Genomic DNA, 27,893 nt, shown 5'->3' on the forward strand with positions numbered 1-27,893 from the left:
CCCAGACCCCCTCGTCCTTCCCAGAGGGACCCAGGGACACCTTGGGGACATTTTGGGGACACTTTGGGGACCCTCTGGTGACCCTTGGGACCCTGGAACCCCTTTGGTGACCCTTGGGTGCCCCTTGGGGAGGGACAATTTGGGGACACTTTGGTGACATTGGGACCTCTCTGGTGACCCTTGGAGGCCCCTTGGGGACACTTTGGTGACCCTGGGACCCCTTTGATGACCCTGGTGACCCCTGGGGACACTTTGGTGACACTGGGACCCCTTTGATGACCCCTGGGGACACTTTGGGGACCCTTTGGTGACCCTGGGGACACTTTGGGGACCCTTGGGGGCCCCTTGGGGACCCTTTGGTGACCCTGGGACCCCTCTGGTGACCCTGGGGACCCCTGGGGACACTTTGGGGACCCTTGGGGACATTTTGGTGACCCCGGGACCCCTTTGATGACCCTTGGGTGCCCCCTTGGTGACCCTGGGACCCCTCTGGTGACTCTGGGACCCCTTTGATGACCCTTGGGTGCCCCTTGGGGACTCTTTGGTGACCCCGGGACCCCTTTGATGACCCTTGGGTGCCCCCTTGGTGACCCTGGGACCCCTTTGGTGACCCTGGCGACCCCTGGGGACACTTTGGTGACATTGGGACCCCTTTGATGACCCCTGGGGACACTTTGGTGACATTGGGACCCCTTTGATGACCCCTGGGGACACTTTGGTGACATTGGGACCCCTTTGATGCCCCTCGGGTGCCCCTTGGGGACCCTTTGGTGACCCTGGGACCCCTTTGATGACCCTGGGGACACTTTGGGGACCCTTGGAGGCCCCTTGGGGACATTTTGGTGACCCTGGGACCCCTTTGATGACCCTTGGGTGCCCCTTGGGGACTCTTTGGTGACCCTGGGACCCCTTTGATGCCCCTTGGGTGCCCCCTTGGTGACCCTGGGACCCCTTTGGTGACCCTTGGGTGCCCCCTTGGTGACCCCTGGGGACACTTTGGGGACCCTTTGGTGACACTGGGACCCCTTTGATGACCCTTGGGTGCCCCCTTGGTGACCCTGGGACCCCTCTGGTGACCCTTGGGTGCCCCTTGGGGACACTTTGGTGACATTGGGACCCCTTGGGTGCCCCTTGGGGATACTCTGGTGCCCTTGGTGCCACTTTGGTGACCCTCGGGTGCCCCTTGGGGACACTTTGGTGCCCTTGGTGCCACTTTGGTGTCCCTCTGGTGCCCCTCAGTGTCCCTCACTGCCCCGTTGGCGGCTCCTGCGTCCCCGTCACCGCTGTCCCGTTGGCCTTGAAGGTGCCAGCAGCACCGGTGACAGCGGCGGTGGCGCCTTGGGGACTGTCCCCAGCCTCGCCCTTGGGGGTGGTGGCGGCGCTGGTGGCAGAGGCCACCGGGGAGCCGCCGGTGGCACTTGGGGACAGCTGCGGGGTGGCAGTGGCGGTGGCAGGGGCGGGCGGGGGGGTGGCGGTGGTGGTGGCAGTGCCAGCGCCCTTGGTGTCCCCTCCCGAGGCGGGCGGCAGGGACACCACGATGTATTTCTGCACCGTGCCGGGGACGCCGGCGGCGCTGCCGGTGGCGCTGCTGGTGGCACTGCTGGGGACAGCTGGGGACACCAGCTTGACCAGGGGCTGCACGCTGGGGACGGTGGTGGTGACGGGAGAGGTGGCCGTGGGCGCGGGGGACGTGCTCAGCGTGATCACCTGGGGACACGCGGGGACAGGGACGAAGTGTCACCGATGCCCTCGGTGTCACCAATGCCCCAAATATCCCCTCAGTGTCCCCTCAGTGTCCCCACTGTCACCTCAGTGTCACCAATGTCCCCTCAGTGTCCCCTCAGTGTCCCCAATGCCCCAAATGTCCCCAATCCCCCAAATGTCCCCTCAGTGTCCCCAGTCCCCTCAGTGTCCCCTCGGTGTCCCCAATGCCCTCAGTGTCCCCTCAGTGTCACCAATGCCCTCAGTGTCCCCTCAGTGTCACCAATCCCCCAAATGTCCCCTCAGTGTCCCCTCGGTGTCCCCTCAGTGTCCCCAATCCCCCAAATGTCCCCAATGTTCCCCCCAATGTCCCCAAATGTCACCTCGGTGTCACCTCACAGCCACACAATGTCCCCCTGCGTTGTCACCAATGTCCCCACCCCACTGTCCCCAACCCCGCCGATGTCCCCACGGTGTCTGCAATGGCCGCAATGTCCCCACTGTCCCCTCAGTGTCCCCAATGTCCCCAGTTCCCCCAATGTCCCCACTGTCCCCAATCCCCCCAGTGTCCCCAGTGTCCCCATTGTCCCCAGTGTGTCCCCATTGTCCCTGCTGTCCCCACTGTCCCCCCATTGTCCCCAGTGTCCCCCCAGGGTCCCCGCTGTCCCCCCAATCCCCCCATTGTCCCCATTGTCCCTGCTGTCCCCAATGTCCCCAAATCCCCCCAACCCCCCAATGTCCCCATTGTCCCCCCATTGTCCCTGCTGTCCCCCCATTGTCCCTGCTGTCCTCAATGTCCCCAATGTCCCCATTGTCCCTAATTCCCCCACTGTCCCCATTGTCCCCAATCCCCCCACTGTCCCCACTGTCCCCATTGTCCCCGCTGTCCCCATTGTCCCCCATTGTCCCTGCTCTCCCCAGTGTCCCCCCACTGTCCCCAATGTCCCCATTGTCCCCTCTGTCCCCATTGTCCCCGCTGTCCCCAGTGTCCTCATTCCCCCCATTGTCCCCCCATTTTCCCCCACTGTCCCCCCATTTTCCCCCCATTGTCCCCATTGTCCCCGCTGTCCCCATTCCCCCCGCTGTCCCCACTGTCCCCATTGTCCCTAGTCCCCCCGCTGTCCCCCCACTGTCCCCACTGTCCCCGTACCTGCTGGCTGGCGCTGCTGCCCGAGGAGGACATGACGATGAACTTGGCTGGGGGCGGCGATGGCTGCGTGGGGGTGCCGGGGCGGCCGGGGGCCAGCGTGGGGACAGGGACGGGGACAGGGACGGGCAGGGCGATGGCGCTGGGGACCTTGATGATGCTGGGGGGGCGCGGGGCGGCCCCTGGGGCCTGCGGGGCCTGGGACAGCGTCAGCGTCGGGCGCGGCTGCGGGGACAAGGGACACAGTTAGGGGACAGTGGGGACACAGGGACAGCGTTAGGGGACATTGGGGACAGTGGGGATATTGGGGACACAGGGACAGCGTCAGCGTCGGGCGCGGCTGTGGGGACAAGGGACAGCGTTAGGGACACTGGGGACACAGGGACAGCGTTAGGGACATTGGGGACATTAGGGGATATTGGGGATACAGGGACAGCGTCAGCGTCGGGCGCGGCTGTGGGGACTAGGGACAGCGTTAGGGACACTGGGGACACTGGGGAACACAGGGACAGCGTCAGCATCGGGCGCGGCTGTGGGGACAAGGGACAGCGTTGGGGACACTGGGGACACAGGGACAGCGTTAGGGACATTGGGGACATTAGGGGATATTGGGGATACAGGGACAGCGTCAGCGTCGGGCGCGGCTGTGGGGACTAGGGACAGCGTTAGGGACACTGGGGACACAGGGACAGCGTTAGGGACATTGGGGACAGTGGGGATATTGGGGATACAGGGACAGCGTCAGCGTCGGGCGCGGCTGTGGGGACAAGGGACAGCGTTGGGGACACTGGGGACACAGGGACAGCGTTAGGGACATTGGGGACATTAGGGGATATTGGGGATACAGGGACAGCGTCAGCGTCGGGCGCGGCTGTGGGGACAAGGGACACAGGGACAGCGTTAGGGACACTGGGGACACTGGGGAACACAGGGACAGCGTCAGCATCGGGCGCGGCTGCGGGGACAAGGGACAGCGTTAGGGACACTGGGGACAAGGGACAGCGTTAGGGGACATTGGGGACAGCAGGGACAGCGTTAGGGGACATTGGGGACACTGGGGACACAGGGACAGCGTCAGCATCGGGCACGGCTGTGGGGACAAGGGACACGGCTAGGGACACTGGGGACAAGGGACAGCGTTAGGGACGCTGGGGACACTGGGGACATTGGGGACACAGGGACAGCGTTAGGGACACTGGAGACAGTGGGGACATTGGGGACATTGGGGATATTGGGGATACAGGGACAGCGTCAGCGTCAGGCGCGGCTGTGGGGACAAGGGACACAGGGACACTGGGGACATTGTGGGGACTGGGGACATTGGAGGGATTCGGGAGATTGGGGACAAGGGACAGAGTTAGGGGGGACACTGGAGACATGTCCCCAATGTCCCCAAATGTCACCTGTGTGATGGTCAGCGTGGTCCTGTTGACCTGCTGGGCCTGTAGGGCCACCTGTGCCCACTCTGTCCCCATTGTCCCCAATCCCCCATTGAATCCAGTCCCCCCGATGTCCCCATTGTCCCCAGTGTCCCCAAATGTCACCTGTGTGATGGTCAGCGTGGTCCTGGTCACCTGCTGGGCCTGCAGGGCCGCCTGTGCCCCCTGTCCCCATTGTCCCCAATCCCCCCCTAATGTCCCCATGCAGTTCAATGCCCCCCAATCCCCACATTGTCCCCAAGTGTCCCCATTGTCCCCAGTGTCCCCATTGTCACCTGGGTGATGGTCAGCGTGGTCCTGTTGACCTGCTGGGCCTGCAGGGCCACCGGTCCCCCCATGTCCCCATTGTCCCCAAGCCCCCATTGAGTCCAATGCCACCAATGTCCCCAGTCCCCTCAATCCCCCCATTGTCCCCAGATGTCACCTGTGTGATGGTCAGCATGGTCCTGGTCACCTGCTGGGCCTGTAGGGCCACCTGTGCCCCCCCTGTCCCCATTGTCCCCAATCCCCCATTGAGTCCAATCCCCCCTAATGTCCCCATTGAGTCCAATCCCCCCGATGTCCCCAGTGTCCCCATTGTCACCTGGGTGATGGTCAGCGTGGTCCTGTTGACCTGCTGGGCCTGCAGGGCCACCTGTGCCCCCCCTGTCCCCACACCCCCATTGAGTCCAATCCCCGCTAATGTCCCCATGCAGTTCAATGCTCTCAATCCCCCCATTGTCCCCAATGTCCCCAAATGTCACCTGGGTGATGGTCAGCATGGTCCTGTTGACCTGCTGGGCCTGCAGGGCCGCCTGTGTCCACTCTGTCCCCATTGTCCCCAATGTCCCCATTGTGTTCAATCCCCCCGATGTCCCCAATTCCCTCAATCCCCCCATTGTCCCCAGTGTCCCCAGATGTCACCTGGGTGATGGTCAGCATGGTCCTGGTCACCTGCTGGGCCTGTAGGGCCACCTGTGCCCCCCCTGTCCCCATTGTCCCCAAGCCCCCATTGAGTCCAATCCCCCCAATGTCCCCATGCAGTTCAATCCCCCCGATGTCCCCATTGTCCCCATTGTCCCCATTGTCACCTGGGTGATGGTCAGCATGGTCCTGTTGACCTGCTGGGCCTGCAGGGCCACCTGTGCCCCCCCGTCCCCATTGTCCCCAATCCCCCCAATCCCCCCAATGTCCCCATGCAGTTCAATCCCCCCGATGTCCCCATTGTCCCCAATGTCCCCATTGTCACCTGTGTGATGGTCAGCGTGGTCCTGTTGACCTGCTGGGCCTGCAGGGCCGCCTGGGCCCTGGCCTTGACCACGTGTGAGCAGAGGAGCCCCCCCAGGTACCCGAAGTCACCGCGGTAGCACTCGGGGCTGTCGGGGGGCGGCCGCGCCTTGGCCAGCACGGGGGCGCAGTGCTTCTGTGGGGACAATGGGGACATCATTGGGGACATTGGGGACATCATTGGGGACACCATCAGCATGGCCAGCACGGGGGCGCAGTGCTTCTGTGGGGACACAAAGGGACATTGGGGACACCATTGGGGACACCAGAGTGACACCATCAGCATGGCCAGCACGGGGGCACAGCGCTTCTGTGGGGACAGCACTGGCGACATTGGGGACACACTTTGTCCCTATGTGTCCCCAATGTCCCCAATCTTCCCAGTGTCCCCAATGTCCCCCCCAATCCTTCCAATCCCCACAATGTCCCAGATGCCCCAATCCCCACAATGTCCCCAAGGTGTCCCCAAGGTGTCCCCAATGTCCCCGGTGTCCCCAGAGCTCACCAGCAGCAGGCTCTGGACGTGGTCGGCGCCGATGCGGCCGATGGTGCTGACCCCGTGTCCCCAGTGTCCCCAGGGTGTCCCCAGTGTCCCCAAGGTGTCCCCAGGATCCCCAAGGTGTCCCCAATGTCCCCAGTGTCCCCAGAGCTCACCAGCAGCAGGCTCTGCACGTGGTCGGCGCCAATGCGGTCGATGGTGCTCACCACGGGCCCTTCCAGAATGTTCCGCACGCGCTCGCCCTCGGCCGGCAGCCGTGGCAGGATCAGGGTCTTGATCACCTGGGGACAGCCAGGGGACACTGGGGACACTGGGGACAGCCAGGGGACACTGGGGGCGTCGGGGACATTGGGGACATGTGGGGTTTTGGGAGGGATTGGGGACATTTGGGGACATTGGGGACAGTGGGGATATTGGGGACATTTGGGGGGATTGGGGGGACATTGGGGGACTGGGGACATTGTGGGGACAGTGGGGACATTGGTGCCATTGGGGACATTGTGGGGACATTGTGGGGACATTTGGGGGGATTGGGGACACTGTGGGGACAGTGGGGAACACTGGAGGACACTGGGGACACCAGGGACATTTGGGGGGATCGGGGGGACATTGGGGACATTTGGGGGGATTGGGGGGACATTGGGGGACATTTGGAGGGATTGGGGGGACATTGGGGGACATTGTGGGGACACCGGGGACATTTGGGGTTTTGGGGGCATTGGGGACACTGGAGGGACACTGGGGGGGGATGGGGACACCAGGGACATTATTGGGGACATTGGGGGCATTGGAGGCTTCGGGGGGACTGGGGACATTTGGGGACATTGGGGACATTTGGGAACATTGGCGGGACTGGGGACATTTGGGGACACTGAGGACAGTGGGGGCAGAGCACAGGTATCACAGGTGTCCCCAGGTGTCCCCAGGTGTCCCCAGTGTCACTCACGTCGTGGCCCAGCTCGGCCAGCCCCGCGATGGAGCCGTAGCGCGTGGTCCAGGGCGTTTTGTCATCGACCCAGCTCTGCGGGGACACAGAGGCCACCCCAAATCCTGACCCTGAATCCTGATCCCAAATCCTGAGCCCAAATCCTGAGCACAGACCCCAAACCCTGACCCCAAATCCTGAGCCCAAACCCTGACCCCAAATCCTGAGCCCAAACCCCAAACCCTGACCCCGAATCCTGAGCCCAAAGCCCGAGCCCAAACCCCAAACCCTGACCCCGAATCCTGACCCCAAATCCTGAACCCAAACCCCAAAGCCTGACCCCAAACCCCGGAGCCCAAACCCCAAACCCTGACCCCAAACCCTGACCCCGAATCCTGACCCCAAATCCCGGAGCACAAACCCCAAACCCTGACCCCAAACCCTGACCCCGAATCCTGAGCCCAAAGCCTGAGCCCAAACCCCAAACCCTGACCCCGAATCCTCACCCCAAATCCTGAGCAAAGACCCCAAATCCTGACCCCAAATCCTGAGCAAAGACCCCAAATCCTGACCCCAAATCCCAAACCCCAAATCCCAAATCCCTGAGCAAGACCCCAAATCTTCACCCAACCCCGAAATCCCTGACCCCAAATCCCCGTTCCTGACCCCATGATTCCCATTTCTGACCCCATAAATCCCATCCCTGACCCCACAATTCCCATTCCTGACCCCATAAATGCCATTTCTGACCCCACAATTCCCATTTGTGGCCCCAAACCCCACCTTGGTGAAGGTTTTGGTGATGCGGGACTGGATGTTGTTGGTGCTGGTGCTGAAGTTCTTGCACACCTGGGCCCATCCTGACCCCACACCCCAAATCCCCATTTCTGACCCCATAAATCCCATTTCTGACCCCACAAACCCCATAAATCCCCAAACCCCACCTTGGTGAAGGTTTTGGTGATGCGGGACTGGATGTTGTTGGTGGTGGTGCTGAAGTTCTCACACACCCGAGTCCATCCCACATCCCACACCCCAAATCCCCATTTCTGACCCCATAAATCCCCATTTCTGACCCCATAAACCCCATAAATCCCATTTCTGACCCCACAATTCCCATTTCTGACCCCGTAATTCCCATTTCTGACCCCAAACCCCACCTTGGTGAAGGTTTTGGTGATGCGGGACTGGATGTTGGTGGTGGTGGTGCTGAAGCTCTCACACACCTGGGCCCATCCCACATCCCACACCCCAAATCCCCATTTCTGACCCCATAAACCCCATAAATCCCATTTCTGACCCCATAAATCCCCAAACCCCACCTTGGTGAAGGTTTTGGTGATGCGGGACTGGATGTTGTTGGTGGTGGTGCTGAAGTTCTTGCACACCTGGGCCCATCCTGACCCCACACCCCAAATCCCCATTCCTGACCCCAAATCCCCATTTCTGACCCCAAATCTCCATCCCTGACCCCATAAACCCCATAAATGCCCCAGTCCCACCTTGGTGAAGGTTTTGGTGATGCGGGACTGGATGTTGTTGGTGGTGGTGCTGAAGTTCTTGCACACCTGGGCCCATCCTGACCCCACACCCCAAATCCCCATTTCTGACCCCATAAACCCCACAAATCCCATTTCTGACCCCATAAATCCCATAAATCCCATTTCTGACCCCATATTTCCCATTTCTGACCCCAAACCCCACCTTGGTGAAGGTTTTGGTGATGCGGGACTGGATGTTGGTGGTGGTGGTGCTGAAGCTCTCACACACCTGGGCCCATCCCACATCCCACACCCCAAATCCCCATTTCTGACCCCATAAATCCCATCCCTGACCCCATAAATCCAATTTCTGACCCCATAAACCCCATAAATGCCCCAGTCCCACCTTGGTGAAGGTTTTGGTGATGCGGGACTGGATGTTGTTGGTGCTGGTGCTGAAGCTTTCACACACACCTGGGCCCACCCTGACCCCACACCCCAAATCCCCATTTCTGACCCCATAAATCCCATCCCTGACCGCATAAATTTCATAAATCCCATTTCTGACCCCATAAATGCCCCAGTCCCACCTTGGTGAAGGTTTTGGTGATGCAGGACTGGATGTTGTTGGTGGTGGTGCTGAAGTTCTCACACACCTGGGCCCATCCTGATCCCACCCCAAATCCCCATTTCTGACCCCATAAATCCCCAAACCCCACCTTGGTGAAGGTTTTGGTGATGCGGGACTGGATGTTGTTGGTGGTGGTGCTGAAGTTCTTGCACACCTGGGCCCACCCTGACCCCACACCCCAAATCTCCATTTCTGACCCCAAATCTCCATCCCTGACCCCATAAACCCCATAAATCCCCATTTCTGACCCCATAAATGCCCCAGTCCCACCTTGGTGAAGGTTTTGGTGATGCGGGACTGGATGTTGTTGGTGCTGGTGCTGAAGTTCTTGCACACCTGGGCCCATCCCACATCCCACACCCCAAATCCCCATTTCTGACCCCATAAATCCCATTTCTGACCCCATAAATCCCATTTCTGACCCCAAATCCCCATTTCTGACCCCATAAATCCCCAAACCCACCTTGGTGAAGGTTTTGGTGATGCGGGACTGGATGTTGTTGGTGGTGGTGCTGAAGTTCTTGCACACCTGGGCCCATCCTGACCCCACACCCCAAATCCCCATTCCTGACCCCAAATCCCCATTTCTGACCCCAAATCTCCATCCCTGACCCCATAAACCCCATAAATGCCCCAGTCCCACCTTGGTGAAGGTTTTGGTGATGCGGGACTGGATGTTGTTGGTGGTGGTGCTGAAGTTCTTGCACACCTGGGCCCATCCTGACCCCACACCCCAAATCCCCATTTCTGACCCCATAAACCCCACAAATCCCATTTCTGACCCCATAAATCCCATAAATCCCATTTCTGACCCCATATTTCCCATTTCTGACCCCAAACCCCACCTTGGTGAAGGTTTTGGTGATGCGGGACTGGATGTTGGTGGTGGTGGTGCTGAAGCTCTCACACACCTGGGCCCATCCCACATCCCACACCCCAAATCCCCATTTCTGACCCCATAAATCCCCATTTCTGACCCCATAAACCCCATAAATCCCATTTCTGACCCCATAAATCCCCAAACCCCACCTTGGTGAAGGTTTTGGTGATGCGGGACTGGATGTTGTTGGTGGTGGTGCTGAAGTTCTCGCACACCTGGGCCCATCCCACATCCCACACCCCAAATCCCCATTTCTGACCCCATAAATCCCATCCCTGACCCCAAATCCCCATTTCTGACCCCATAAATCCCCAAACCCCACCTTGGTGAAGGTTTTGGTGATGCGGGACTGGATGTTGTTGGTGGTGGTGCTGATAGTTCTCGCACACCTGGGCCCATCCCACATCCCACACCCCAAATCCCCATTTCTGACCCCACAAACCCCATAAATCCCATCCCTGACCCCATAAACCCCATTTCTGACCCCATAAACCCCATAAATCCCATTTCTGACCCCACAAACCCCATAAATGCCCCAGTCCCACCTTGGTGAAGGTTTTGGTGATGCAGGACTGGATGTTGTTGGTGCTGGTGCTGAAGTTCTTGCACACCTGGGCCCATCCCACATCCCACACCCCAAATCCCCATTTCTGACCCCATAAATCCCATAAATCCCATTTCTGACCCCATAAATCCCCAAACCCCACCTTGGTGAAGGTTTTGGTGATGCGGGACTGGATGTTGTTGGTGGTGGTGCTGAAGTTCTTGCACACCTGGGCCACCAGGCGGGCGGCGAAGTCCCGCAGGGCCCAGTGGTTGTCCACATCTGGCCGCAGGCACAGCTGGCGGCTGACGATGCACGTCATCACCGCCGGGATCAGCTCGTGCAGCTGGGGACACAGCGGGGACATCGGTGGGGACATCATTGGGGACATGGCGGGGACATCATTGGGGACATGGTGGGGACACGGCGGGGACATCATTGGGGACACGGTGGGGACACGGCGGGGACACGGTGGGGACACGGTGGGGACATCATTGGGGACATCATTGGGGACACGGTGGGGACATCATTCGGGACACAGTGGGGACATCGGTGGGGACACGGCAGGGACATCGGTGGGGACATGGTGGGGACACGGCGGGGACATCGGTGGGGACATGGTGGGGACATGGTGGGGACATGGTGGGGACACGGTGGGGACATCATTGGGGACACGGTGGGGACACGGCGGGGACACGGTGGGGACATCGGTGGGGACACGGTGGGGACATCATTGGGGACATCATTGGGGACATCATTGGGGACATTGGTGGGGACACGGCGGGGACATTGGTGGGGACATCGGTGGGGACACGGTGGGGACATCGGTGGGGACACGGTGGGGACATCATTGGGGACACGGTGGGGACACGGCGGGGACACGGTGGGGACATCGGTGGGGACACGGCGGGGACATCATTGGGGACATCATTGGGGACATCATTGGGGACATTGGTGGGGACACGGCGGGGACATTGGTGGGGACATCGGTGGGGACACGGTGGGGACATCGGTGGGGACACGGTGGGGACATCATTGGGGACATCGGTGGGGACACGGTGGGGACATCGGTGGGGACATCATTGGGGACATCGGTGGGGACACAGCGGGGACACGGTGGGGACATCATTCGGGACATTGGTGGGGACACTTGGGGATGCATCCAGGGTAGGTTGGGACGGGTTCGAGAACATTCAGGGCAGGTTTGGGGCACCTGGGGACACCTGGGACAAATCTGGGGACAGGTTTGGGACACTTGGGAACACTTGGGGACAGGTTTGGGACAGGTTTGGGACACCTGGGGACAGGTTTGGGACCCCTGGGGACACTTTGGGGACAGGTTAGGGGCACCTGGAGACACTTTGGGGCAGGTTTGGGACAGGTTTGGGACACCTGGGGACAGGTTTGGGACACTTTGTGACAGGAGGTGACCCAGGTGACCCAGGTGACCCCCAGGTGACATCACTCACGTATTTCTCCAGGTACAGGGTGGGGTTGTCCATTGGGGACAGGTGAGGACAGGAGGGGACAGGGGCTGACAGGAGGTGACCCAGGTGACCCAGGTGACACCGGGAGATGACAGAGGTGACACAGGTGACACAGGGAGGTGACACAGGTGACACAGGTGACACAGGTGACACAGGTGACACCCAGGTGACACCGGTGACGTCACTCACGTATTTCTCCAGGTACAGGGTGGGGTTGTCCATCAGGGACAGGAGGGGACAGGAGGGGACGGGGCTGACAGGAGGGGACACAGGTGACACTCAGGTGACCCAGGTGACACTCAGGTGACACAGGTGACGCTCAGGTGACACTCAGGTGACGTCACTCACGTATTTCTCCAGGTACAGGGTGGGGTTGTCCATCAGGGACAGGAGGGGACAGGGACTGACAGGAGGGGACAGAGGTGACCCAGGTGACACCGGGAGATGACAGAGGTGACCCAGGTGGCACTCAGGTGACCCAGGTGGCACTCAGGTGACCCAGGTGACACTCAGGTGACACAGGTGACACCCAGGTGACGTCACTCACGTATTTCTCCAGGTACAGGGTGGGGTTGTCCATTGGGGACAGGTGAGGACAGGAGGGGACAGGGGCTGACAGGAGGTGACAGAGGTGACCCAGGTGACACCGGGAGATGACAGAGGTGACACAGGTGACCCAGGTGACACTCAGGTGACACAGGTGACACCGGTGACGTCACTCACGTATTTCTCCAGGTACAGGGTGGGGTTGTCCATCAGGGCCTTCACCATCCTCATCAGGTAAATCAGCAGCGCCAGATTGTTCTGCACCACGTTCACCCGCACCTGGGGACACCGGGGGACACCATGGGGACATTGGGGACACTGGGGACACCATGGGGACACCATGGGGACATTGGGGACACTGGGGACACCATGGGGACACTGGGGACTTTGGGGACACCATGGGGACATTGGGGACACTGGGGACACCATGGGGACACCATGGGGACATTGGGGACACTGGGGACACCATGGAGACATTGGGGGATTGGGGACATTGGGGTGATTGGGGACATTGGGGACAGTGGGGGGATTGGGGACATTGGGGATGCTGGGAACATTGGGGACACTGGGGACACCATGGGGACACTGGGGGGATTTGGGGACACCATGGGCACAGTGGGGACACTGGGGACACCATGGGGACAGTGGGGACACTGGGGACACCATGGGGACACTGGGGGGGATTGGGGGGATTGGGGACACCATGGGGACACTGGGGGGATTGGGGACAGCCAGGGGACACCATGGGGACACTGGGGACATTGAGGGGACACTGGAGGATTGGGGACATTGGGGACATTGGGGACATGGGGGAATTGTGGGGACACTGGGGACATTGTGGGGATTGGGGACATTGGGGATGCTGGGGACACCGTGGGGACACTGGGGACATTGTGGGGACACTGGGGACATTGGGGACAGCCAGAGGGCACTGGGGACATTGTGGGGACTGGGGACACCATGGGGACACCAGGGGGACATTGGGGACGCCCCTGGGAGTTTGGGGCAATTCCTGGGATTTCAGGGCAGATTCTGGGGTGAATTCCGGGGATTTTGGGGCACATTTTGGGGCAGGTTTAGGGTCAGGTTTGGGGCAGGTTTTGGGGTGAATCCCGAGGATTTTGGGGCAGGTTTTGGGGTGAATCCCAGGGATTTTGGGGTGGATTTTGGGTCAGATTTTAGGGCAGATTTTGGGGTGGATTTCGGGGCAGGTTTTGGGGTGAATTCCCAGGATTTCAGGGCAGATTTTGGGGTAAATTCTGGGGATTTTGGGGTGGATTTTGGGGCAGGTTTAGGGGCAGGTTTGGGGCAGATTTTGGGGTGAATCCCGGGGATTTTGGGGTGGATTTTGGGGCAGATTTTGGGGTGAATCCCGGGGATTTTGGGGCAGGTTTGGGTCAAATTTTGGGGTGAACCCCGAGGATTTTGGGGCAGATTTTGGGGCAGGTTTAGGGTCAGATTTTGGGGTGAATCCCAAGGATTTTGGGGTGGATTTTGGGGCAGATTTTAGGGCAGATTTTGGGGCAGATTTTGGGGTGGATTCTGGGGATTTTGGGGTGAATCCCGGGGATTTTGGGGTGGATTTTGGGGCAGATTTTGGGGTGGATTTTGGGGCAGATTTTGGGGTGAATCCCAGGGATTTTGGGGCAGGTTTTGGGGTGAATCCCGAGGATTTTGGGGTGGATTTTGGGGTGAATCCCGGGGATTTTGGGGCAGATTTTGGGGCAGGTTTAGGGGCAGGTTTAGGGCAGATTTTGGGGTGGATTTCCGGGCAGGTTTTGGGGTGAATCCCGGGGATTTTGGGGTGGATTTTGGGGCAGGTTTAGGGTCAGGTTTGGGGCAGGTTTTGGGGTGAATCCCGAGGATTTTGGGACAGATTTTGGGGTGAATCCCGGGGATTTTGGGGCAGGTTTTGGGGTGAATCCCGGGGATTTTGGGGTGGATTTTGGGGCAGGTTTGGGGCAGATTTTGGGGTATATCCCAAAAATATTTATATTTTATCCCAAAAATATCCCAAAAATATCCCAAAAATAATCCCGAGGATTTTGGGGTGGATTTTGGGGTGAATCCCGGGGATTTTGGGGCGGATTTTGGGGTGGATTTTGGGGGAGGTTTTGGGGTGAATCCCGGGGATTTTGGGGCGGATTTTGGGGTGGATTTTGGGGGAGGTTTTGGGGTGAATCCCGGGGATTTTGGGGCAGATTTTGGGGTGGATTTTGGGGGAGGTTTTGGGGTGAATCCCGGGGATTTTGGGGTCGCTCACCCCCTCAGAGATGAAGGTGCTGAAGCGTGGCAGCATCTGGTACAGCCCGGGGTCGGTGGCGATGCTCTGCAGGGCCTCCTGCAGGGGACATTGGGGACATTTGGGGACATTTGGGGACATTTGGGGACACTTGGGGACATTTGGGACACTTGGGGACATCTGGGGGTGGCTTTGGGGTCGTTTGGGGGCTTTTTTGGGGGCGCTTTTGGGGGATTTTGGGGCTTTTTCAGGGGGATTTCGGGGCGGTTTTGGGTCATTTTTGGAGGATTTTGCAGCAGATTTGGGGGAATTTATGGGATTTTTGTGGGGTTTTTATGGGATTTTTATGGGATTTTTGTGGGGTTTTTGTGGGGTTTTATGGGATTTTTGTGGGGTTTTGGGGTCCCTGTGCCCTGTAGGATTTTGGGCTGTTTTTGGGGTGACTCACGGCCCATTTGGCCTCTCAGAACCAATTTTGGGGATTTTGTGCCATTTTAATGGGGATTTTTGTGCTGTTTTTGTGGGGTTTTTGTGGGATTTTTGTGACCCTGTGCCCTGTAGGATTTTGGGCTGTTTTTTGGGGTGTTTTTGGGCTGTTTTTGGGATGACTCACAGCCCATTTACCCTCACAGAACTCCACACAAACCTCGGTGATCTCCTTGTAGGGACCGATTTTGGGGCATTTTATGGGATTTTTGTGCCATTTTTGTGGGGGTTTTGTGCCATTTTAATGGGATTTTTTAGGGATTTTATGGGATTTTTGTGCTGTTTTTGTGGGGTTTTTGTGACCCTGTACCCTGTAGGATTTTGGGGTGTTTTTGGGGTGTTTTTGGGGTGACTCACAGCCCGTTTGGCCTCTCAGAACCAATTTTGGGGTTTTTGTGCCATTTTAATGGGGATTTTTGTGGGGTTTTTATGGGATTTTTGTGCTGTTTTTGTGGGGTTTTTGTGGAGTTTTTGTGACCCTGTACCCTGTAGGATTTTGGGCTGTTTTTGGGGTGTTTTTGGGCTGTTTTTGGGGTGACTCACGGCCCATTTGGCCTCTCAGAACCAATTTTGGGGATTTTGTGCCATTTTTATGGGATTTTTATGGGATTTTTATGGGATTTTTATGGGATTTTTGTGGGATTTTTGTGGGGTTTTTGGGGTCTATAAAGGGTTCTGGACCCTGTAGGATTTTGGGCTGTTTTTGGGGTGTTTTTGGGGTGACTCACGGCCCGTTTGGCCTCGCAGGAGCCCACGCAGGCCTCGGTGATCTCCTTGTAGGGGTCGATTTTGGGGCATTTTGTGCCATTTTTATGGGATTTTTGTGGGATTTTTGTGGGATTTCTGTGGGGTTTTTGGGGTCTATAAAGGGTTCTGGACCCTGTAGGTTTTTGGGGTGCTTTTGGGGTGTTTTTGGGGTGTTTTTGGGGTGACTCACAGCCCGTTTGGCCTCGCAGGAGCCCACACAGGCCTCGGTGATCTCCTTGTAGGGGTCGATTTTGGGGCATTTTGTGCCATTTTTGTGGGGATTTTTGGGATTTTTATGGGATTTTTATGGGATTTTTGGGGGTCTATAAAGGGTTCTTGACCCTGTAGGTTTTTGGGGTGTTTTTGGGGTGACTCACGGCCCGTTTGGCCTCGCAGGAGCCCACGCAGGCCTCGGTGATCTCCTTGTAGTAGAGCTGCTGCTCCACCGACAGCTCGTGCACGCTGCGCGGCTTCAGCCGCAGGGGGGGCCCCTCCAGCAGCGGCGGCTTCTTCTCCTTCCCTTTGGGGGGCACCCCAAAACCTCAGCGACACCCCAAAAACCCCATGGGACACCCCTGACCCCAATGAACCCACCCAGGTAACCCCAAAATCCCAGAGGAAACCCCAAAATCCCATAGGAAACCCCAAAACTCCCATAGGAAACCCCAAATCCCATAGGAAACCCCAAATCCCAAATCTTCTCCTTCCCTTTGGGGGGCACCCCAAAACTTCAGCGACACCCCAAAAACCTCAGGGACCCCCCCAAAAACCCCAAATCCCAGAGGAAATCCCAAAACCTCAGCGACACCCCAAAAACCCCATGGGACCCCCCCCAAATAACCCCAAATCCCAGAGGAAACTGAAAATCCCATAGGAAACCCCAAAATCCCATAGGTAACCCCAAAACCTCAGGGACACCCCCAAAACCCCATGGGACCCCCCAAATACCCCAAAATTCCCATAGGAAACCCCAAATCTTCTCCTTCCCTTTGGGGCACCCCAAAACTTCAGGGACACCCCAAAACCCCATGGGACCCCCCAAATAACCCAGAATCCCATGGGAAACCCCAAAACCCCAAATCTTCTCCTTCCCTTGGGGGGCACCCCGGAACCTCAGGGACACCCCCAAAAAACCCCAAATCCCAGAGGAAACCCCAAAACCTCAGCGGTGCCCCCAAAAAACCGCATGGGACCCCCCCAAAAACCCCAAATCCCAGAGGAAACCCCAAATCTTCTCCTTCCCTTGGGGGGCACCCCGGAACCTCAGGGACACCCCCAAAAAACCCCATGGGACCCCCCCAAAACCCCAAATCCCATGGGAAACCGAAAATCCCATAGGAAACCCCAAAATTCCCATAGGAAACCGAAAATCCCAAATCCCAAATCTTCTCCTTCCCTTTGGGGGCACCCCAGAACCTCAGCGACACCCCCAAAACCCCATGGGACACCCCTGACCCCAATGAACCCAGAATCCCATAGGAAACCCCAAAATCCCAGAGGAAACCCCAAAATTCCCATAGGTAACCCCAAAACCTCAGGGACACCCCCAAAACCCCATGGGACCCCCCAAATACCCCAAAATTCCCATAGGAAACCCCAAATCTTCTCCTTCCCTTTGGGGCACCCCAAAACTTCAGTGACACCCCAAAAACCCCATGGGACCCCCCCAAAAACCCCAAATCCCAGAGGAAACCCCAAAATTCCCATAGGTAACCCCAAAACCTCAGGGACAGCCCCAAAATCCCATGGGACCCCCCCAAAAACCCCAAATCCCATAGGAAACCCCAAAACCTCAGCGACACCCCCAAAAACCCCAAAATCCCAGAGGAAACCCCAAAATCCCAGAGGTAACCCCAAATCTTCTCCTTCCCTTGGGGGGCACCCCGGAACCTCAGGGACACCCCCAAAACCCCATGGGACCCCCCCCAAAAACCCCAAATCCCAGAGGAAACCCCAAAACCTCAGTGGCACCCCCAAATAACCCCATGGGACCCCCCCAAAAACCCCAAATCCCAGAGGAAACCCCAAATCTTCTCCTTCCCTTTGGGTGCACCCCAAAACATCAGGGACACCCCCAAATAACCCCAAATCCCATAGGAAACCCCAAAATCCCATAGGAAACCCCCAAATTCCCATAGGAAACCCAAAAATTCCCATAGGAAAACCCAAATTCCAATAGGTAACCCCCAAATCCCAAATCTTCTCCTTCCCTTTGGGGGCACCCCAGAACCTCAGGGACACCCCCAAAACCCCACGGGACCCCCCAAAAACCCCAAATCCCATGGGAAACCCAAATTCCCATAGGAAACCCCAAATTCCCATAGGAAACCGAAAATCCCATAGGAAACCCCAAATCCCAAATCTTCTCCTTCCCTTGGGGGGCACCCCGGAACCTCAGGGACACCCCCAAAAAACCCCATGGGACCCCCCCAAAACCCCAAATCCCATGGGAAACCGAAAATCCCATAGGAAACCCCAAAATTCCCATAGGAAACCGAAAATCCCAAATCCCAAATCTTCTCCTTCCCTTTGGGGGCACCCCAGAACCTCAGCGACACCCCCAAAACCCCATGGGACCCCCCTGACCCCAATGAACCTGATGCAAAAACCCCAAATCCCCTTCAACCCCCCCAAATCCCCTTTAAACACCGAAAATCCCCCCAAAATCCCCTTTAACCCCCCCAAATCCCCCCAAAATCCCCTTTAACCACCCCAAATCCCCCTTAAACTCCCCAAATCCCCCCATAATCCCCCATTAACCACCCCAAATCCCCTTAAACCCCCACAAATCCCCCCAAAATCCCCTTTAACCCCCCCCAATTCCCCTTTACCCCCCCAAATCCCCCTTAAACGCCCCGAATCCCCCCCAAATCCCCTTCAGCCACCCCAAATCCCCTCAAATCCCCCTTAAACACCCAAAATCCTCTCAAAATCCCCCTTTAACCCCCCCAAATCCCCTTCAAGCCCCCCAAAATCCCCCCAAAATCCACCTTTAACCCCCCCAAATCCCCCCAAAATCCCCTTTAACCCCCCAAATCCCCCCAAAATCCCCCTTAACCACCCCAAACTCCCCCAAAATCCCCTTCAGCCACCCCAAATCCCCCCCAAAGCCCCCTTAAATCCCCTTTAACCCCCCCCAAATCCCCTTTTACCCCCCCAAATCCCCTTCAACCCCCCCCAAATCCCCCCAAAATCCCCTTTAACCCCCTCAAATCCTCTTCAACCCCCCCAAATCCCCTCAAAATCCCCTTTAACCCCCCCAAATCCCCCCAAAATCCCCCTTAGACACCCCAAATCCCCTTCAATCCCCCCCAAAATCCCCTTTAACCCCCCCAAAATCCCCTTTAACCCCCCCCAAATCCCCTTCAGCCACCCCAAATCCCCCCCAATCCCCCTTAAACACCCCAAATCCCCTCAAAATCCCCCTTAACCCCCCAAATCCCCTTTAACCACCCCAAATCCCCTTTAACCCCCCACATCCCCTTCAACCCCCCCAAAATCCCCTTTAACCCCCCCAAATCCCCTTTAACCCCCCAAACCCCTCCAAATTCCCCCAAATCCCCCCAAAATCCACCTTTAACCCCCCCAAATTCCCCTTCAACCCCCTCAATCCCCCTTAAACACCCCCAAATCCCCCCCCAATCCCCTTTAACCACCCCAAAATCCCCTTTAACCCCCCCAAATCCCCCTTAAACCCCCCCAAATCCCCTTTAACCCCCCCAAATCCCCCCAAATCCCCCCCAAAATCCCCCATTAACCCCCCTAAATTCCCCTTCAACCCCCCAAATCCCCCCAAAATCCCCTTTAACCACCCCGAACCCCCCCCAAAATCCCCTTTACCCCCCCTAAAACCCCCTTTACCCCCCCCAAATCCCCTTTAACCCCCCTCAACCCCCCCAAATCCCCTTTAACCACCCCAAATCCCCCCAAAACCCCCCCAAATCCCCTTTAACCCCCTCAAATCCCCCCCAAACCCCCCTTCAACCCCCTCAATCCCCCTTTAACCCCCTCAAATCCCCCCCAAACCCCCCCAATCCCCCCCAAATCCCCTTTAACCCCCTCAAACCCCCCTTTAACCCCCCCAAATCCCCTTTAACCCCCTCAAATCCCCCCCAAACCCCCCCAAATCCCCTTTACCCCCCCCCAAATCCCCTTTAACCCCCCCAACCCCCCCCGTCCCCACCTTTGCCGTCGCCCCCGGCCCCCCCGGGCCCTTTGTGTTTCGGGGTCCCCTCGTCCTCCTGGCCGGGCTTGGCCGATTTCAGCGGCTCCGTGGCCTCGGCCTTTTGCTGCTCCTTGGGGGCTGGGGGCAGAAACGGGGTCAGGGGCACCCCAAAAACCTCCCTGGGGACCCCAAAAACATCCGGGGCACCAAAATGGGCTCGGGGGACCCCAAAAACACCCGGGGGGCACCAAAATGGCGTCTGGGGGGCACAAAATGGGGTCAGGGGGACCCCAAACATCCCTGGGGGCACAAACGGGGTCAGGGGGATCCCAAAAACACCCGGGGGACCCCAAAACATCCCTGGGGGCACCAAAACAGGCTCAGGGGGACCCCAAAAACACCCGGGGGACCCCAAAACCTCCTGGGGGGAGCACAAAATGGGGTCGGGGGACCCCAAAAACACCCGGGGGACCCCAAAAACACCCGGGGGACCCCAAAACGGGGTCAGGGGGACCTCAAAAACACCCTGGGGGCACCCCAAAAACCTCCATGGGGGGCACAGAATGGGGTCAGGGACACCCCAAAAACACCTTGGGCACCCCAAAAACACCCGGGGAACCCCAAAATGGGCTCAGGGGGACCCCAAAACCTCCCGGGGGGCACCAAACATCCCTGGGGGGGGCACCAAACGGGGTCTGGGGGGCACAGAATGGGGTCAGGGGCACCCCAAAAACACCCGGGGGACCCCAAAACGGGGTCAGGGGCACCCCAAAACCTCCCTCAGGGCCCCAAAATGGCGTCTGGGGGGCACAAAATGGGGTCGGGGGGCCCCAAAACGGGCTCAGGGGGACCCCAAAAAGGGGTCAGGGGGACCCCAAAATCTCCCTGGGGACACAAACAGGGTCAGGGGGACCCTAAAAACACCTGGGGGACCCCAAAACCTCTCTGGGGGCACAAAATGGGGTCTGGGGGGCACAAAATGGGGTCGGGGGGCCCCAAAAACACCCGGGGGACCCCAAAACGGGCTCAGGGGGACCCCAAAAACACCCGGGGGGCACCAAAATGGGGTCAGGGGCACCCCAAAAACACCCGGGGCACCCCAAAAAACACCCGGGAGACCCCAAAAACACCCGGGGCACCCCAAAATGGGGTCAGGGGCACCCCAAAAACACCCGGGGGGCACCAAAATGGCGTCAGGGGGGCACAAAATGGGGTCAGGGGGACCCCAAACATCCCTGGAGGGCACCAAAACCTCCCCGAGGGCACCAAAACCTCCCTAGGATGGCACAAAATGGGGTCAGGGGCACCCCAAAACCTCCCTGGGGGCACAAAATGGGGTTGGGGGGACCCAAAAACCTCCCTAGGGGGACCCCAAAAACACCCGGGGCACCCCAAAAACACCCGGGGCACCCCAAAACGGGGTCAGGGGCACCCCAAAAACACCCGGGGCACCCCAAAATGAGGTCAGGAGGACCCCAAAAACACCCGGGAGACCCCAAAAACACCCAGGGGGCACCAAAATGGGCTCGGGGGACCCCAAAAACACCCGGGGGACCCCAAAATGGGCTCAGGGGGACCCCAAACATCCCTGGAGGGCACCAAAACCTCCCTAGGACGGCACAAAATGGGGTCAGGGGGGCCCCAAAACCTCCCTGGGTGGGGCAAAATGTGGGGGAAAGGGGAAAACCCTGGATTTGGGGGGGTTTGGGGGAATTTGGGGTTGTTCAAAGGGAATTTGGGGGGGTTTTGGGGCATTTGGGGTGGTTTAAGGGGGATTTGGATGAATTTGGGGTGGATTTGGTGGATTTTGGGGGGTTTGGGGTGGTTAAAGGGTGGAGTTGGGGATTTTGGGGTGGTTTGGAGGATTTTGGGGTGGTTTCAGGGGGATTTTGGGGTGGTTTCAGGGGGATTTTGGGGATTTTGGGGTGGTTTAAGGGGGATTTTGGGGTGGTTTAAGTGATATTTGTGGATTTTGGGGGGGTTTAAGGGATATTTGGGGTTTTTGGGGTGGTTTAAGGGATATTTGGGGTTTTGGGGTGGTTTAAGGGGGATTTTGGGCTGGTTTAAGGGATATTTGGGGTTTTTGGGCTGGTTTAAGGGGGATTTTGGGGATTTTGGGGTGGTTTAAGGGATATTTGGGGGTTTTGGGGTGGTTTAAGGGATATTTTGGGGTGGTTTAAGGGGGATTTTAGGGGTTTTTGGGGTGGTTTAAGGGATTTTTGGGGTCACACACCTGGCGGGGGGTTTTCGGGGATCGCCGGCTGCACGCCCTCAATGCTGAGCCAATGGGCTGGGGGGGAACCCCAAAAATGGGCAAATCAGGCTGGGGTCACCCCAAAATCATCTCCAGAATCCCCAAATCCACCCCCCCACCCCAAATTCTCCTCACAGACTTGAAAATGCCATCCCCGAAATTCCCCCAAAATCCCCCTTAAACCACCCAAATTCCCCAAAATCCCCCCATAACTCCCCAAATCCACTTTATTGCCCCCCAAAATCCCCTTTACAGTCCCCCAAACGCCCTTAAATCCCCTTTATAATCCCCAAAATCCCCCCTAATTTCCCCAACCCCCCCAAATCCCCCCAATCCCCTTTATATTCCCCAAAATTCCCCCAAACCCCCTCAAATCCCCTTCAAATTCCCCAAAATTTTCCCAAACCCCCTCAAATCCCCTTTAAATTCCCCAAAATCTCCTTTATGTTCCCAAAAATCCCCCCAAACCCCCTCAAATCCCCTTTATATTGCCCCAAATCCTCTTTAAATTCCCCCAAACCCCCTCAAATCCCCTTTAACTTCCCCCAAATCCCCCCTGAAATCCCCTCCAAACCCCCCAAATCCCCCTCAAACCCCCCTGATTTCTCCCCAAAATCCCCTCCAAACCCCCTTTAAATTCCCCAAAATCCCCCCAAAACTCCTCCCAAACCCACCTCAAACCCCCCTGATTTCTCCCCAAATCCCCCCAAACCCCCTTCAAATTCCCCAAAATCCCCCCAAAACCCCTCAAACCCCCTTTATATGTCCCAAACGCCCCCCAAAATCCCCTCCAAACCCCCTGAATCCCCCTCAAACCCCCCTGATTTCTCCACAAATCCCCTTTAAATTCCCCAAAATCCCCCAAAATCCCCTCAAACCCCCTTCATATTCCTCAAATCCCCCTGAAATCCCCTCCAAACCCCCCGAATCCCCCTCAAACCCCGCTGATTTCTCCACAAATCCCCTTTAAATTCCCCAAAATCCCCTCAAACCCCCTTCATATTCCTCAAATCCCCCCTGAAATCCCCTCCAAACCCCCCAAATCCCCCTCAAACCCCCCTGATTTCTCCCCAAATCCCCCCAAACCCTCTTTAAATTCCCCAAAATCCCCTCCAAACCCCCAAAATCCCGATTTCTCTCCCAATCCCCTTTAAATTCCCCAAAATCCCTCCAAAACCCCTCAATCCCCTTTAAATTCCCCCAAGCCCCTCCAAACCCCCTTTATATTTCCCCAAACCCCCCCGAAATCCCCTCCAAACCCCCCGAATCCCCCTCAAACCCCCGATTTCTCCCCCGGATCCCCCCAAACCCCCCAAATCCCCCTCAAACCCCCGATTTCTCCCCGGATCCCCCCAAAACCCCCAAATCCCCCTCAAACCCCCCTGATTTCTTCCCAAATCCCCTCCAAACCCCCCAAATCCCCCTCAAACCCCCGATTTCTCCCCGGATCCCCCCAAACCCCCCAAATCCCCCTCAAACCACCCTGATTTCTCCCCAGATCCTCCCAAAACCCCCCATAACTCCCCCTCAAACCACCCTGATTTCTCCCCGAAATCCCCTCCAAACCCCCCCAAATCCCCCCGAATTCTCCCCAAAATCCCCCCGAATCCCCCCCAAACCCCCGATTTCTCCCCAAATCCCCCAAAAGCCCCGTCCCAAAATGGCCCCACCCTTGAGGCAGACGTCCAGGGGCACGCGGGGCAGGGGGGTGTTGATGATGTCGCTCAGATCCACCTCCTTCTCCTCATAGAAATACAACTCCCGCCCACCGCCGCTGGCGAAGCGGAACGGGATGAACTCCTGGGCGTGGAACCCGTACAGCGGCTGGGAAACGGGTCAAAAACGGGATTTTCACAGGTTTTTAGGGGTTTTTTCGGGATTTTGGGGGGATTTTTCACTGGTTTAAGGGAGTTTCCCTTCAGGTTTGCGGGAATTCCTGTCAGTTGTGGGAGGTTTTCCCTCAGGATGAACTCCGGGAGTGGAGCCCGTACAGCGGCTGCGAAACCGGGCAAAAACCGGGATTTTCACAGGTTTTTAGGGGTTTTTTGGGGGATTGTGGGGGGATTTTTCACAGGTTTAAGGGAGTTTCCCCTCAGGTTTGGGGTGTTTCCCCTCAGGTTTGTGGGAATTCTTGTCAGTTCTGGGAGGTTTTCCCTCAGGATGAACTCCGGGAGTGGAACCCGTACAGCGGCTGCCAAACGGGGCAAAAACCGGGATTTTCCTGGATTTTCACAGGTTTTTAGGGGGGTTTTTCTGGATTTTCGGGGGGGGTTTCACAGTTTTAAGGGAGTTTCCCCTCAGGTTTGGGGTGTTTCCCCTCAGGTTTGTGGGAATTCCTGTCAGTTGTGGGAGGTTTTCCCTCAGGATGAACTCCTCGGCGTGGAACCCGTACAGAGGCTGGGAAACGGGTCAAAAACGGGGATTTTCACAGGTTTTCTGGGTTTTTTTTCTGGATTTTCGGGGGGGTTTTCACAGTTTTAAGGGAGTTTCCCCTCAGGTTTGTGGGAATTCCTGTCAGTTGTGGGAGGTTTTCCCTCAGGATGAACTCCGGGTGTGGAACCCGTACAGTGGCTGCGAAACGGGGCAAAAACCGGCATTTTCACAGGTTTTTAGGGGGATTTTTCTGGATTTTCAGGGCGTTTTGCACAGTTTTAAGGGAGTTTCCCCTCAGGTTTGGCGTGTTTCCCCTCAGGTTTGTGGGAATTCCTGTCAGTTGTGGGAGGTTTTCCCTCAGGATGAACTCCTGGGCGTGGAACCCGTACAGCGGCTGGGAAACCGGGCAAAAACGGGGATTTTCCTGCATTTTCACAGGTTTTTAGGGTTTTTTTTCTGCATTTTCAGGGGGTTTTTCACAGTTTTAAGGGAGTTTCCCCTCAGGTCTGCGGTGTTTCCCCTCAGGTTTGTAGGAATTCCTGTCAGTTGAGGGAGGTTTTCCCTCAGGATGAACTCCGGGCATGGAACCCGTACAGCGGCTGGGAAACGGGGCAAAAACGGGGATTTTCCTGGATTTTCACAGGTTTTTAGGAGGATTTACCTGCATTTTGGGGGGATTTTTCACAGTTTTAAGGGAGTTTCCCCTCAGGTTTGTGGGAATTCCTGTCAGTTGAGGGAGGTTTTCCCTCAGGATGAACTCTGGGCATGGAACCCGTACAGCGGCTGCGAAACAGGGCAAAAACCGGGATTTTCCTGCATTTTCACAGGTTTTTAGGGGGGTTTTTCTGGATTTTGGGGGGATTTTTCACAGTTTTAAGGGTGTTTCCCCTCAGGTTTGGCGTGTTTCCCCTCAGGTTTGTGGGAATTCCTGTCAGTTGTGGGAGGTTTTCCCTCAGAATGAACTCTGGGCGTGGAACCTGTACAGCGGCTGCCAAACGGGGCAAAAACCGGCATTTTCACAGGTTTTTAGGGGGGTTTTTCTGGATTTTGGGGGGATTTTTCACAGTTTTAAGGGAGTTTCCCCTCAGGTTTGGGGTGTTTCCCCTCAGTTTTGTGGGAATTTCCTTTGGTTCTGGGGTGTTTCCCTCAGTTTTGTGGGAATTTCCCTCAGTATTGTGGGAATTTCCCTCATATTTGGGGAAATTTCTCTCAATTTTGGAGATATTTCCCTCAGTTCTGTGGGAGTTTCCCTCAGATTTGGGAGGTTTTCCCTCAGGATGAACTCCTGCGTGTGGATCCCGTACAACAGCTGCAAAACGGAAAAAATGGGGTTTTTCCTGGATTTTGGGGGAGTTTTCACAGTTTTGGGGGGATTTTCTGGATTTTGGGGGGATTTTTCCTGGTTTTAAGGGAGTTTCCCTCAGGTTTTGTGGGAATTCCCTCAGTTTTGGTGTGTTTCCCCTCAGTTTGTGGGAATTTTCCTCAGTTTTGGGAGATTTTCCCCTTGTTTTTGTTGGGATTTCCCTCAGTTTTGGGGTGTTTTCCCTCAGTTTTAGTGATATTTCCCTCAGTTTTGGAGATATTTCCCTCAGTTTTGGGGTGTTTTCCCATGAATTTGTGGGGATTCCTCTTGATTTTTTGGGAGATTTTCCGTTGATTTTGTGGGAATTCCCCTCAGTTTGAGAGATTTTCCTTTAATTTTAGGGGCATTTCCTCAATTTGGGGAGCCTTTCCATTGATTTTGAAGGTATTTTTTCATTTTTGGGCAGTTTTACCTCCACATTTTTCAGTTTCAGGGCAAAATCCACGTCCCCCCGTTGTGAGTTTCCTTCTCTTCCCATGTGCATGAACTTGAGAGCATCCTGAGGGGGAAAAAAAAGAGATTTTTGGGGAGAATTAGGGGGGAAAAAGGGGTTCAGAGAGAGTTTGGGGAGAAAAAGGAATTTGGGGAAAAAAAAGGATTTGGGGAAAAAAAGGGGGGGTTCAGAGCGGGTTTGGGTAAAAAAAGGAATTCGTGAGGGAATTTTGTGGGAAAAAAGGGGATTCAAGAGAGGATTGGGGTGGACTTGAGATAAATGGGTGGAAAAAAGGGGAAAAAAAGAGTAAAAATTGTTTAAAGTCAGGAAAATAAGGGCAATGAGGAATGAAAAATGGGTTTAGGATGGGAAAATCGGGGGGAGAGAGGACTTGAGGTGTTGAAGTGCAATTGGGAGGTGAAAAGGAGGTTTAGGATGGGAAAAAGGGGGAGAAAAGGAGATTTTGTGAGGAATTGAGAAGTGAAAATAAAGTTTTTTTGCGGAAAAGGGGGTCCAGAATGGGAAAATGGGAGGAGAAAGGGAGTTGGGGGGGGATTATGGGGTTCAGGAGAGGTTTGGGGGTGGCGTGGGTGAGGAAAAATGGATTTTTGAGGGGAAATTGACCTCTGAGGGGGTCCCAGCCCCCAGATTTTGGGGTCTCCCCCTGCCCACCCCCACCCCCCCAAAGCTGAGGGATCCAAGGAGCTCCTGAACCCCCCCAAATTTGGGGGTGTCCCCCTCACCTGAGCCACCTCCTTGAGGCGGTAGCTCGCCTCCTCCGCCAGCAGCTGGCACGTCTCCTCAGGGACCCCCGGCACCCCCCATGGCCTCCGCCATCACCTTCATGGACTCGGCGGGGAGCAGCGTGTGGCTCAGCTTCAACTTTTTCTCCTCCGCCATCTCCGCGCTCTCCCCCGAGTCCCCCGAAACCGCGGGGAGCCCCCAAAACGGGGGCGGCGGGGCCGCGGGGGAAGCGCGGGGAGCCCCGGCCGCTCCTCAAGCCGCTGCCGCCGCCGCCATCTTGGCGCGGCTCCTCAGAGCCGCCGCCATCTTGGGGACCCGCCTCCCGCCGCCGCGGGTCCTGGACGGCGCCGGGTTTGTATAAAAAAATCGGGGTGGAATCCTCATGTAGTTGCCTGGAGATAGCAGCGGCAATATTATCGCGATATAGCAGTGCGATAGGAAGGTAAATCTGGGGTTGTTGGAGGTGTGGGAAGTGGCGGTGATTGAGGGTCACTATGGCCCTGCCAGGACCTGCGAAGAGGCGGGAAAGGGAGGCGGGGT

The 27,893-nt window shown here is 57.1% G+C and overlaps 1 protein-coding gene and 1 long non-coding RNA gene across 5 annotated transcripts; one reads left to right on the forward strand and one right to left on the reverse strand.

Moving 5' to 3' along the window:
* Positions 1-1,107: 1,107 nt before the first annotated feature.
* Positions 1,108-27,893, reverse strand: TAF6 (TATA-box binding protein associated factor 6). The gene is given in 15 exon segments (XM_071420275.1): positions 1,108-1,707; positions 2,852-3,073; positions 5,516-5,689; positions 6,208-6,333; positions 6,999-7,073; positions 10,677-10,859; positions 12,724-12,825; positions 14,810-14,887; positions 16,399-16,541; positions 20,205-20,324; positions 22,420-22,476; positions 24,111-24,264; positions 26,589-26,675; positions 27,353-27,430; positions 27,432-27,893. Coding segments are annotated over 15 exon segments (2,139 nt in total). The 5' UTR covers positions 27,510-27,893; the 3' UTR covers positions 1,108-1,245.
* On the forward strand, positions 24,210-25,924 carry LOC139586701 (uncharacterized). Of its 4 annotated transcripts, none has more exons than XR_011677916.1 (3): positions 24,210-24,297; positions 24,363-25,522; positions 25,565-25,924. It is a non-coding gene; the product is annotated as an uncharacterized lncRNA (long non-coding RNA). The 4 variants fall into 4 exon arrangements; XR_011677917.1 differs by having other exon boundaries at positions 24,363-25,045; positions 25,133-25,924; XR_011677919.1 differs by having other exon boundaries at positions 24,363-24,937; positions 24,980-25,924.

This window comes from Agelaius tricolor, unplaced genomic scaffold, assembly GCF_023055355.1.
Source record: "Agelaius tricolor isolate 1412-34295 unplaced genomic scaffold, bAgeTri1.0.p SCAF_132, whole genome shotgun sequence".
Taxonomy (NCBI): Eukaryota; Metazoa; Chordata; class Aves; order Passeriformes; family Icteridae; genus Agelaius; species Agelaius tricolor.